Source organism: Cygnus olor, chromosome 10, assembly GCF_009769625.2.
Source record: "Cygnus olor isolate bCygOlo1 chromosome 10, bCygOlo1.pri.v2, whole genome shotgun sequence".
NCBI classification, from domain to species: domain Eukaryota; kingdom Metazoa; phylum Chordata; class Aves; order Anseriformes; family Anatidae; genus Cygnus; species Cygnus olor.
Genome location: NC_049178.1, coordinates 2,113,475 through 2,126,833, shown reverse-complemented (window position 1 = coordinate 2,126,833; position 13,359 = coordinate 2,113,475). Strand labels below are relative to the sequence as shown.

Here is a 13,359-nt window from a genome sequence, read left to right as displayed (position 1 = left end):
CTTGAGTAGTTTGTATGAGAGTTTTTCCCAACAACCACTAATGAATGTTTGCTTGAAGCTCTTAAATATAAATGCTAGCTGCTGTGCTAATTTTTAGCTCACAGAACGGATCTGTATAATTCTTCATTGTTTTAATTAAGTCCTTGGGCTGCAAAATATTTACCTGGTGTTGTAGATCAATCTACATCATCAGCCTTTAAAAAACACAAAAATGTTAATATTTTTATGAAATTGTAACCTTTGTAAACACTTGTAACTGAATTTTACCATCCTATGTACCTGGGGACTTTCAGGCTTTCTTATCTTTTGGCATCTAAGTACTTCCAAAAATCTGCCCTGTTTCTCCTCTGAGAAGTTAGTAGCTTTTTTCAAGCCCTACTTGCAAAAACAAGTGATCCTACTGAATTACTGCTTCTGTGGCAAGCAGGGGTGTTACATTAGCTGGTAGATTCCTTTCCCTAATACTAAATACAGCAACATCTGCAGCCTGGAATGCAGCTAGTGTCTCACCCTCCCAACTCAGCGTAATTGACATTCCCCTGCAGGCACTGTATTTCTTCTACACAGAAAACAAAGAAATTGATCTTTTTAACATAGTCATTTGCTACGTGAGCTTTTAAGTTAAATATTCTCCTTCCCTTTCCCTATTTTCCTACTAAAGCATTTTGAATCACACTGCTTTAGTATTTAACAATTCTAAACAGGTCTCTTCTTGTTCTTCTGTTGCTTGCATGCATGTGTATTGATGTTCCTCCCTTATATTGAACTGCAGATAAAGCTCCTATTATAGCTAATGTAAAGCTACATGATAAGGCCAAGTGTCCTAGCAAACATGCTCTGCTAGTTAAATGCACACAATTCAACAAGCTTTTTCAAGGTTTGAGTAGAAATTGTTATGCCACTCACAAATTATAAATGACTTGGATTAGCTGGTGTAATAAAACCAACTGCTACCAGGCATATTAATGATCAGCAGAATGGTTCTAAGAATCCTACCTGGGGAAAGTGAGATTTACACAGTAGCATAAAATCATATTTAATATGCCTGCAGGTCAGTATCAATTAATTGATCCAGGAATATCCTTCCATAGATATGGCAAACTTTAGCCTCACCCCTCAGACTTAAAACAAAGGGGGGTTTGTTTGTTAATTCTAGTGGCTAAACATTTTCTTACCATGTTTTGAAGAACATATGAGCAATTAATATGTAATTTCAGGAACGTGTGTCACCACTACTACCAAAAGCATTAGTCTTACCATCACCACACTGGTGACAAATAATGTGTGACCCCTTCCTGTACTCGTACAAGTGTTTGCATGGCCATTCAGTGAAACAGATTAAACTGGTCTGATCCAGGCCAGAACCAATCCAGGAAAGACTCACAAAGAAGCACAGAGGATGATGCTATGCAAATATGAGCATAAAGAATTAATTTTCTAGTTCTGCAGCAAACAGTTTTAAGTTTCCAGTTTCTCTCAGGTAAAAGTATTTATTTATCCCCACACTGAAAACAGATTAGGAAGACTGACCAATTAATATGGTGCTTTCTGAAACAAAACCAAAATGAAACAAAAAAAACACAAGCAGAAAACATGATTCCTTTTCTCTTTTATTGATACTGCCAATGTGACTACCTTTACGCAGGCAGATTGCTTTCCTACATTAAACACTTTTTGTATTAATTTGGAAGTAACATTTTGTCCTCTATGTCTCCTAAGGTTACCCAATTAACACACAGTTATACTTTTAAGAATCAGTTTCCACATTTTTCTCTTTAACATTTTTTTTTCCATATCTGTGTAAAGGTTACTCGGCAAGAATACATGCATAGGACATTAAATGGAGACCAATCCACCACTAAAAGGTAATGCACATAGAACATAATACAGTACTTCGACATCATTTCAAATAAATACCCACATACAAATGTAGTAATTTTAAATGCAACAATATTTCTTATGAATCAATACTGTAACAGAAGATGGAAATATTAAGTCCCCACATCTAGGAATAATAATGTTTGTATTTTCTTCCAGCAAACAGAAATCTTTTCCCACCGTCAATATTATTTCAATTTGTACTTTTTTTGAGGAGTGGGAAGGCTCCCCCCCAGCAAGTACCAATTTAATCATTCATGTGAGCCTCAACAAACAGCACCAGAGAGGTAGGTACAGCTTGTTGATGCACTTCTGTTTCTGTTTCCTGAAATTACAATGATTAGATATAACATGCAAGAGAAGATATTAATGTTTTGTTGTTCACATTTGCAAACAATACTATGGTTAACTGCATCCACCACCATACAAAGCTAACATAACATCAATATTCCCAATACACTCTCTGTACTGTTACCACAAATGTGTTAATACATCTTGCTCATCTGTTCAACATGAGTCCATTTGGTTCCCAAAGTGTATTCAGGTTTGTTTATTTTTCCCCCCTCTATTCCCCTGAATTTGCAAGGATTTGCATGATGAAATATCATTGACTAACAGAATTTTTTACAATTCCTTGAATATATAATCTCTATCATAGTAAGACTACCCATTAAAAATGTGCGAAGGGGGAGTACACTTTGCACTTATTGCTCCACATCTTGACTAAATTCCAAAACAGCCATTCCATTTCTTTGTGTGTAGACCTAGCTATTCTAAGATTCTCCCTTAAAATGATTAAAGGCACTACTGGCAATAATTAATGACAGAAAGGCGCTGATATGTAACACCCTATCATTGACAACTTTAGAATTTTTTCTTTCTAAATGTACCATAATTTGGCACAATAAAAATGAAAAAGTAACAAAACAATTCCAATTTGGAATTTAACTGGTACAGTTGTATAAAATTCTGTTAATCAATAATACTTCAACTTCCTAAAACCCAGGAATTCTGGAATTTATAGGTAATACTACTTATTTAATATTTTTCAAGTGCCTATTACTGTTTTAACCAGAGCAAAGTCAAGTTTTCTTCTTGTTACATTGAACTATTCCTAAGAATAATAATACAATATGAAAAAAACCCCAGAATTTGAATACCCTGGATTTCTTAATGAACATGGCAGTCAAAAAAAATCAGTAATTTAAACATATAAAGCTTAACATTTCATAATAAAAAAGCTGCTGAAGCACAGCACACACATAGTTTAGCAGAGCTCCTGTTGTTTTTTTTTTTGAAACTCTTTTCTAAACACATCTAGAGCCAAAAAAAAATCTCTGCCACATGCTGATGTAGAAATCAACAGTCACAAGCTGAAGTTGGAGAGAAACTATAAGCACAAACCACTGCATTTATATAAACTCTTCTACATAAGGAATTAAAGAAGCTAAAGAAAAATATCAAAATATCAAAAGTGCACAGGTTTAAGAATCAGATAAAAAATGAGCATCTGCAATGAAATAAGAAATTCCCCCCATCGGAACATTTCTAGTAGATCATAAACTAATATGGTGATCGTTACATTTGAAGTAGGTTTCTTCAGCACTTGTAAGTTTTCTTACTGCAGCAGCACTTATAGGTAAAGCTTGTTTGTTTTATAGCTCGAGATATAAAAGGAAAGTTTCAGGTAGTATATAGGAAAGGGTGTTCTCAAAAGTTAGGATCAGGTCAGTGGTTTGCATTCTTTGTGCAACGGGCTACCACTTTTAACCATAATGGAAGAGGCTAAGAAATGCTGTTGCACTGTTGGAAAGGCCTTCTCCATGGACTATTCTACAGCTGAAAAATGGAAGAAAAACAAAGCATTAGAAAAAAAATCAGTGTTTATTTATCAAAGAACTGACAACTTAATACAATGTGCTGCAAAAGCTCCATAGCGGGTTAGTTGGCTGAGGGTATCTGTTAGCTTACTAGGGTTGAAGCAGCAAATTTAGCTCAAAGATGCTTTCCAAGCTGATGAAACAACGTTTTATGAGTTTAGCCTGGAAGCAATAGCTTTGCAGAAAGAAAGTTTCTTACAAGTACTGAATAAAGCTATGCTGTTCAAGCACAAGTTAACAGCAATGAATGTGCAAGAAACATTTTCAGTGAAGCTTTAGGTTGTCCAGAAACATGCAGGTCAGTGTATCATGCAGGCCAATGCAAAGAGCAGTATCATTCAGAACAGCCTGCTTGCAGAGGTAGGTGACGGCTTAAGAAATTTTCCATGCTTTAGCCCAACCCACTGAAAGTGATATGAAAGTCTTACAGCAAATGTTTTAAGAAATTGTTAATCAATAATTACAAGCCTCAATCTTAAATATAATCATCATCTAAAAATACAAACAGCAGGATCAAGTCACCTTACCACCATGGCTTATTTCTTTTTCATAACAGGTGCTAAAAGTTTAACCATAACCTTAACAAGCTCAAGCAGCAGTAAGGGTTGTCTTTCGTTTTTAATTTATAGATCCACAGAAATGAATGAAGGTAGAAATGATTACTAAGACTACTGTGCTAATAGCAAAATTGTTCATTCTTGGAACTGAAAAGTGTGAGCCAAGACCAATAGTAATAGTCACTGCCTTGATAACACTGAAATCTTTCTATAAAGTTCCAGTTAATTTGAAAAAGCCTAACAATGCATTCAATTAGTTTCTCAAATTTACTTTTTTTCCATTAGTATTTAGTGAAAATACTGCCAGAGACACAGATGCGGTAAAAATGCATTGAAGCTCCCTATCATAGTGGAAGCAAAATTGTAACTGTTTCTACTGGAGCAAGGAAAGTTAGCACTCAAATGCCTGCTCTTACAAAGTATTTTTAAATTACACTTAATGCAGGAATGAGAAGAATAAAGGCCTTTTGGAAGATTGTGCAGCAAAAAAGAGAAAGCAGGATTGAAAATTGTTAAAGGATGTCTTGCTTCTAAAAATATCAAACCTGCTACTTAGCAATATTAAAGCTCAAATTCAGGAGAATTCAATGTTTTCTTAAAAAGTAATAACAGACGCACAGAGCCTATTTTCTAAGGCCAGAATTACTATTTATTTAAACTTCAATGCAGTGCTGTTTGAGCAACATACTAGACTTAAATCATTTGGGTTTTTTCCCCCCTCTCAATATCATCAAATGCAATTCTGGCATTTGACTGAGGCATCCTCACATTTCTCAGCTTTGTAGCAAGGTTTCCACAATTCCATTTGAAGTCTCATTGTAGGAGTTCCTAAGTCTTTTTTTCTTCCCCCACTTCCAATATCTGGGAAGCTAAAATCCCAAGTGGTTTCCCCTCGCTGGGAAAACAAGCTGTGCTCCTTATTACCTTATATTAGTATTGTGATATCTCCTGACTACTTATAGGCAGAGCGGCAATGCACAGGAAGCAAGCTGCTGATCATCTATAAGAAATGGTAGTGAGATGAGGCAGTACCACACCAGGAATATTAGAATGGCTTTATAAAACATCACTATCAAGCAGACAACTGTGCAGTCTCGCATTGCTTTTATGTAATACTATAGGCATACAAAATTATCTGAAAGAGTACAAAATGAACAGGGCTTTACATTAAAATAAAGTTTGAGGCTAGGCACTTTAAAACTGTTTTATATGAAAAAAAAGTGTGCCTTGTTGTGCTCCACAAATTTTCCACAATTTTAGAAACAACTTTTTCAATCTTTTTTCTCTTATGTAGGCACCAATTACGAAGTACACTTTTATATTTTCAAACATATTGAAATTGAGTGGCTAAAAAGGCCTCTTAAAAGTTCAATAGCAGACAAAGGTTTGTTTGTCTTAAAGAATATTATGCATGCTAAGCTACTTCATAAATATTAATTAGTGGATGATCTGCTCAATTTCCTGTGCCTATAATGTAGAGCCCTGTGAAACATGTTCTTGCATAATGAATGCAGTATCTTCTGTGTATTTAAAAAAATGATCAGAGCTCTGAAATACTATCCTGTTTAGATTAATACTGAAAGCTGAGAAAATTTGTTTTGTGACTGACAATACTAGACCATAGTCACGTTAATTCTACACAGATAAGTTGTGTGGCTACAGTAATATATAAAACAGATTCTTTCCAAAGTGTTATGCTGCAAGGAGCAACAGGACACCACAAAGATCCTTTCAAGACATTATGTTTTTCCACAGCATAACTTCTTCAAGTAGAACTGTCTATCAGGTAGGCTCCCAATTCTCAAAATTTTAAGTTTTATACCAGATAGGGGTAAATACTGCATATTTTTAATATAAATGTGACTGTTTCTTCTGGTTAACCCTCTGAAGCGAGGGAAGCAGAGTGTAAATAACATAACCTAACCTATTTTTTCCAGCTTTTATGGCCTGTAAAAGCTTTAGTATGTTGGTAAGTGGTGATATGACAGCAAGTTCTTCATATCTGCCATAACAGGCAAATTAATTTTGGTTCCAGTTTCAAAATGTTCTGAATTTTCAAGACATACTTCTAATCTTTACACTTGCTTTTTACCACTACTTAAGCCACACTAGCAAGGGAAGTTTTCCGTTTGCTTCTGTCTGTGAAAGCATTTATTGAAGTCTGCTGCAACCCTGGAGAAAGGATCACATTTGTGCTACACAAACTACAATTAGTAACCAGAGTATATCAGGTGTACTCTTAACACTTACCATAAACAGCAAAACTCATACATGTTAATTGTGGAAAAAGCTAATTCCTTTCCACTATTAACTTGTTAATACCATCCCCGTACTTATGAATTACAGTTAAGACCACCATAATACAATTTGTATTACCTGGTTTAACAACTTACTAGTACAAGCCAACTCACTGCGACATTAGATAGTGGGGATTTACGCTGACAGTTACAGCATAAAATAAGATGCATAATATGATTTTTCTACACACCTCTTCTAGTCACAATAGATTTTATATTTTTCACTACAAAACACCTGGTTATTAAGGACAGATCCTTCAGACCTGTCTCCGCAGGACCGAATATGACTTACACTAGGGTTACTGCTCTTGGCTTTGGAAGCAGATTTTGTGCGCACCCTTTTGGACTGCTCGTGGTCTAGCTCCAAGTGCTCCAGACGCTGGGTCAGTGCCAGTTTCTGCTGGATAGCCATCCGAAGCAAGGAGTTCAGAGTCTTCTTCTCATCTTCAGCTGCTGCAAGCTGACGCTGCATTTCATCCAGCTGTGTGACATATTCGTCACATCTGCAACGAAATATATCAATTTTTAGCAATCCTGTTTCCATCTATAAAACATGAATCCCTCGTGTCCGACAGGTATTAGTAAAGTCTGAAAATTCTGCAGTTGTTTGCATACACTCTGTTATTCACTGTGTATGAATAACATAGAGGATATACAGGAACTTCAGCCAACCTGTACAAAGTTGCAATTACTCTGTGGGGACCTTACAGTCCCACACTCAGCACTTACAATTAATAGCATCCCTGGATAATGAAAGTATGGAGCCTGGTATAAACTACTCCTGTCTAAAGATGAGTAAGATGTCCTACAGCTAACCTTCCTGATGCAGAGAATAGGCAATGAAGTCAAATTACTTCTGTCTCAAATCATGCAGAGCCTGCAGCAGCTCTAAGCTTGAGGCTGCAAAGAGTCAGAGGGGAACAGTCGGGTCGGAGTGCTGTAAAATGGCCATTACTGAGATGGCGATTCACACCAAGCAAAGAGCACCTGAATTTCATAGGTTGTTACATTACACAGGGAGTCCAATAACAAATTTTCAGCGGAGACTGAACAGCATTGTTATAATTGTACTTGAATCTACTCCGATTCCTGATGAAAAAAATAGTGCTTTATTACCGCTTTCTCTACAGCAAGTGGCTTTCATAGTAGTTTTCAACATCAAAATCAGTTTTGACATAATTAAACAAAGGAACTTGGTGTTACTAGAAACCCTGCAGGGAAACCAAATGTACGCCTGCAAGTTGTTTCATCTACAGTCATTGTCATTGAGCTTGGAAGCTACTTAACTTGCACAGTGCATCGTGAACAATTTAAAGAATGCATGTCTTTACACACAGATGCGTATTTATCGCACATAGGAGACCGGTTACAAATATGAATATTCATCTTTCTACCCACAGGTACCAGCTGGAATTTACAATGGCCACATCCGTAAAACACAACTTCTTCATAAAAGCCAAAATATCTGCAGAGAAGTTCCTTCTAATGAAATAACGGAAAGGCCCCTGAGTTTAAGTGACATTTACCATCGTTAAGTAATATAAAGATGACCAGAAAAAAAAACCACACTGAAGAAAACCACATTGGCATGCAGGTTCACCAGCTGCGCTTATACAATCACGTCCCCTATTCTGTTCTCCCTGACTTCAAATAGCAGAATTAGGCCTATATCCCCAACTCTATTTGCTTGGGAAGAGAACAAGGGAAAGGAAAAGAACAGAACTTTCATCTTGCAATACAAATTCACACCACCACCCCTGAATCCTATCACTTGCTATTTTCTCTGCATAGTTAGACGGACTATGAGGCAAAACCAATCCGTACACCTCAGTGAGTGGAAGCAGAAAGGAAGGCAGATTGGCACAGCCCTAGGAGGTCTGAGAAGAGGAAAATAATTTTTGCAGGCATAACAATCCTTTCTCCCCTCCTATGGAAGGTGGTGTCTGCTCCTTTGACTTCCACCAGAGAAGTGCTATCAAAGCCAGCAAGGCACGAGTGGCACATTTCTTCACCCCCAATGCTGCATTTAGAAAAAAAAAAATATGGTGGAAAATAAAACAGTTGCAGTAAAGCAGAGTAGGGACTTCCCACATGGTCTTGTGAATGTCCCTTAATCCTCTTCTCTAACCATTTCTGGCATTACCCGAACGTCTCCTGATCAGTCAGTTGTGCCAAACCGGATACCAGGGACAAACGCTCATCAGAGCCTAGAAGGCAGTAAAGTAGTCTGCACGTGAGCTCAGCTATAAATAAAACCACGAATTTTACTCCAAATTCAAATGACTGTAGCAGTCGTTACCTCATCAAGCTTTCTGTAGAACAAAGGTTTATAACATCAATAGACTGTCGCTAGAAAATAACGCATTCAGTATTTTGAATACCTGAATTCACTTTTTCCATACAGCTCTTTTTTTCCTTCCTATCCAGCAAAAATGAAGTGTTATCAGTAGCATGCATGCAGCTGCAACTGTTACTGTACCTGAATCTCTTTTGTACATGTGAGGGGATTTGGGAGAGGCAGGAATGCTAACTACCATGACTGCAGGCTGTCATGCACCCTGAACCTGTTTCCCTGATCTTTTAAGTCAAATTAAACGAAACAGCCTCAACACCAAATGTTACCCTGGTGCAGGTGTGGCTGCCCACGGTCAGAGGGACCACACACAACGCAAAACACAGCAACAGTTCCCTTAACAAAACTGGTGAAGATTGAAACATTTGCTAAAGTGGATGCAGACACTGTATGCCCAGGTGAAGTGGGATGTGCCCTACTTTCCTCCCTCCCGTTGTTCACTGACTCCCAGTTTAATTTTCTCAACCCAAAAGTTGGCCTCCCTAAGCACCATAACACAATGTGGCTTTAACACTGCTTTAGCTTAATGCAAAGCTAGCAGCAGAAGCCACAGCAGCACAATGTGCTACATGGTATGTGTAGCAACATTTTTGTTGCTCTGCAGATATAACAGTACAATATCCTTCCTTTTCGTGATCTCATCTGCTCATGCACTGAGCTACTTCCCAGCTGCATACTCAATGTAAAATAATTAGGTCAGAACACAAAGTGTCTTTGTTTTAAAAACACCTTTGAAAAAAATAATTGAGCTTTCATGATTTAAAAAAGAATATGAAATTAGCACATGCCTGTCGTGCATTTACACGTTCACATTTTTAAGTGGATATTGAACAGAATGCTTTGATGTTGCCAATTTCCTTAGTACAGGTAATTAACAGCAAAAGACAAAGAGCTTAAGGAAACATCAACTAGATTTTTAAAAACAACGCCAACTAAAACAAACATCTACACAGAGGAAATAAATATTCTGGATGTTAGATATTATGATGAGAAATAAAAACTAAATCCCCTAAAACTATCTGAAGCCAGATTATCATTGAAAATTTGAGTTGTCTCATTTTCAAAAGCTGCATACCACTCCTTCTGACAAGTGCCAGTTGTGCCTTATTTCTACAGATTATTTTATTTAAACTTTAGCACGTACTAAATTTGGTACCTTTGATAGCTAAATTCACTACTGAATCAAGATTTCTTCTGCAAGTAAGTGATGGAACCAATCATGCCTAGATATAATTATACTACTTTCCTCTCCTCTGCAATTAGTATGAGAACTGTAAGACAATTTCCAGGAAAGCAAGAACACAAGACAGAGTCACGACTGAAGGAGGCTTCTTGACAGAAGCATCGACTGCTTTAACTTCTACCTCAAGAGATTAAACTGTCAACCTACGTAAGAAATTAGAACACGGAGGATTTAAACTCACTATTTTTCGTTTTCATTAAAATCTGGGAAATGTATTAAGAAGAGAAGCAATTAAAATGACATGTAAATGAACAATGAGTGAGTTAACTGTAAGGGGTAGTAGCCACCTGCTTTCAAACCAAATCTTTATATTAAAAATTGTAATATTAAAGACGGAATTTTAACACCTTCCCTTCCCCTCTGCCCCACCTGGAAAACCAGGTCCTCTACAAAGTGAGCAACCATTTTATGTTGCCAAAGGAGGAACACAAGAGGAGGAAAAGATTTACTGCCCGGCTATTCACCATTTGGATTTGTAAGTGGTAAGAACGAGGTTTAAATAGATATGGCATGAGCCATGAGCCACAGAGACAGAAAATGGAGGGCTGCCATTGCGCACTGACAGCAGTAAACAGCCATGCCTTCTACCAAGCCTCGCTGTTATCCCACCCAGTCTGCCTGAGCTCAATAGTTTTGCATATCCATAAAAACAAATATATTTGTTTCTAAAAAAAAAAAAAAAGCCATCAAAGTAGAATTATTAGAAAGCTTAACCCTAGCATGCTTTGCTAATTTTTATTATTTTTTCAAAAAGCATGTTCCAGGCAGGTAAGTTTGCCACACGCACTGGTCCAAATTCAGCTGCACCAAAATTCCTACAGATCCAACTGCAGGACCATAGCCCTCTGCCAGGTCAGCACCTAAAAGACTTTTTTGGAAGCATACTCAGCCCATCTCCTGCCTTAGTTTGCACAGCTGGGCACTGTGCAGACCCAGACACCAGTAAAATAAAGGACGAATCCTGAAGAAGGCAGAAGAAAGCACACCTCAGAGTTAGACAGTTCAGGATCACAGCTAAGCAAGTACAAGTAGATCTACCGAAACTTTAGCCAGCTGTTCATTTGCAATTTCTTCCTCAGTACCCTGCATTAAAAACTCACCTGAGCTGTATGTTTGAACCAAATAAATGCTATGGCCTTTATTTATATAAATCTTTGGCATCTGCACTAAGAACAGAGAATAGTTTATAACCAGCTTTAGTTTTCTAGGATGTTTAAAATCAGCCATGAGTAATCAATGTCCATTAGTAAGAGCTATTAAAGTAAGTAATCAAACCATAAAACTCTTTTGTAGTTTGAAGCATGTGGGAAGAACCATCTCCTGCACAGAGCGAGCGATCAGCCCAGCAGAGCTGGACACCGCAGCTGTTCTGCACTTCCACTGCTAAAAACTCTCAAGAACAGACCAAGCTTTTGCAGCAAATTCTCTCTCCTGGAATTCAAAAGATGACTACTATTTTTTTTTAAATGTGTTTTAAAGGATAAAACTTACAATCCTATGCTGCTAGATTAGAAGTACTGTTTGAAATATCACACAGGCAGGGCGTTTTTCCCAGCTCTTCACTGAAGGAGGGTAGCAAGTAAGGGGTAGAAGATTTAATCCTGAACTCTCCACTCCTCTCAACCACTGAAGCTGTGTACATGCTTTGTTTTCTACATGCTAAGAGTGCTGACACTGCCTATTAACTGCCAAATGAAACCAAGACATGGTTTTCTAAAAAAGACTACACGGCTACCTAAAAAAATTACAGATTGCAAGTAACTGATGCTGTGATGGTTTTCATGCAAGGCATTTTAAAGTAACCCACTTTACAATTTGATTAAAAACAAAATGTCAGACAAGCTACATGACAGAAGCTGGCATTGTCTTCACTCCAAATATTCCTACAGCACTGCTATTGTATCACAGGAAGATTTCCTGCGCTTTACTCTCCTGAACAGCAGGCATCAGCAGACTTCCAAAGCACCAAGGCACACAGGAGTCAGTGGTGCTTTGAGGAGTATCTGGGACAGGAGTGGGGACTCAGCGCTGCAAACCAGGTGCACGGGATATCCACATGGAGCACCTTCACCAAGGGTGGGTGTCCATCTATCCAGCACTACTCGCATTAGACATTTTAATTGCTAGGCACGTTTGGAGTCTAGAGCAGGCCCATTGATGTTACAAACGTGACTATTTTGCATTTTTAGAATTCAGAATATTCTAAATATAAAGTTTATAAAAAGATTCTGAATATAAAGTTCATATAAAGATCATCAAATCCAACTGCCTGACCACTTAAGGGCTACCCAAAAACCGAAGCATATTATTAAGAGCGCTATCCAAATGCCTCTTGAACACTGACAGGCACAGGGCATCAGCCACAACTATGTGCAAGACATTACTCATGTCATCTTATAACACATCTGGAACATCGCTGAATGCCTCTGTCCTGCCTGATGCCTCCATACTTCCACAGGTGTGCTGGTGGCGCAGCCATTCTCTCTCCAGGTGTCACTCATCACCTGCAGAGGTAGCAGCAGGAACAGGACGCACTCCGTTACTCCTGTCTGCGAATCCCATTCTGGAAATTTTCAAAGTCACATTTTCTGTGTCTGGTTCCTCTGAGAATTTATCCTACAGGATATTTTTAGACAAGCTGAATAATTCTACTGTGTAGAGTCCAGTGTGAAGACCCTTTAGCCATAATTCTCTAAGTCCTGTGAGGACTGCACTGTTCTCTGACAGAATTTAAGCTCCTTTATATTCTGTAGGCCTTTAAATGTCCAAGGACATAAGAATACTTTCCCAAATACTTGGGAATTTGGAAAACCAATCTGCCAGAGCTTATATGATACTGAACTGACATACATATTCATTTGAAACACTTTCTCTCCATTAATGAACAACAGCTACAGTCTAGTTTCTTTTTTACAGTCATGGATTTACTGCTCCTTCATCATAATCACCACTCTGTAATTTTAATCTAATATTACATCCAGTACATTCTAAAATTTGCCACTTGTCCCCCCACTCCGCTGACGTGTTGCAGAGTTTGTGTCTCTCTTTATTTACTGTTTATGAAACATGGGGACATTGGGATAACCATTAATTACATCTAGGCACATTCGTTCTTTACTTGCAAAAGCCTTTGGCTTCTGCTGGATTTCTT

At 37.8% G+C, this 13,359-nt stretch overlaps 1 protein-coding gene across 7 annotated transcripts in view; it reads right to left on the bottom strand.

The window, feature by feature from the left end:
- Nucleotides 1–1,597: 1,597 nt before the first annotated feature.
- The window catches only part of BICD2 (BICD cargo adaptor 2), an 88,440-nt gene continuing 76,678 nt past the window's right edge, over nt 1,598–13,359 (bottom strand). The window contains exons 7-9 of one of the 7 annotated variants that reach the window (XM_040569146.1): nt 6,905–7,115; nt 5,240–5,315; nt 3,580–3,717 (exon numbers count right to left, since the gene is read on the bottom strand). In XM_040569146.1, coding sequence (XP_040425080.1) covers nt 5,268–5,315; nt 6,905–7,115 — 259 coding nt within the window. In that variant the 3' untranslated portion in view covers nt 3,580–3,717; nt 5,240–5,267. Of the gene's footprint in view, nt 7,116–13,359 lie in introns of all 7 variants that reach the window. The other 6 variants (XM_040569149.1, XM_040569147.1, XM_040569150.1 and 3 more) reach the window with 6 other exon arrangements.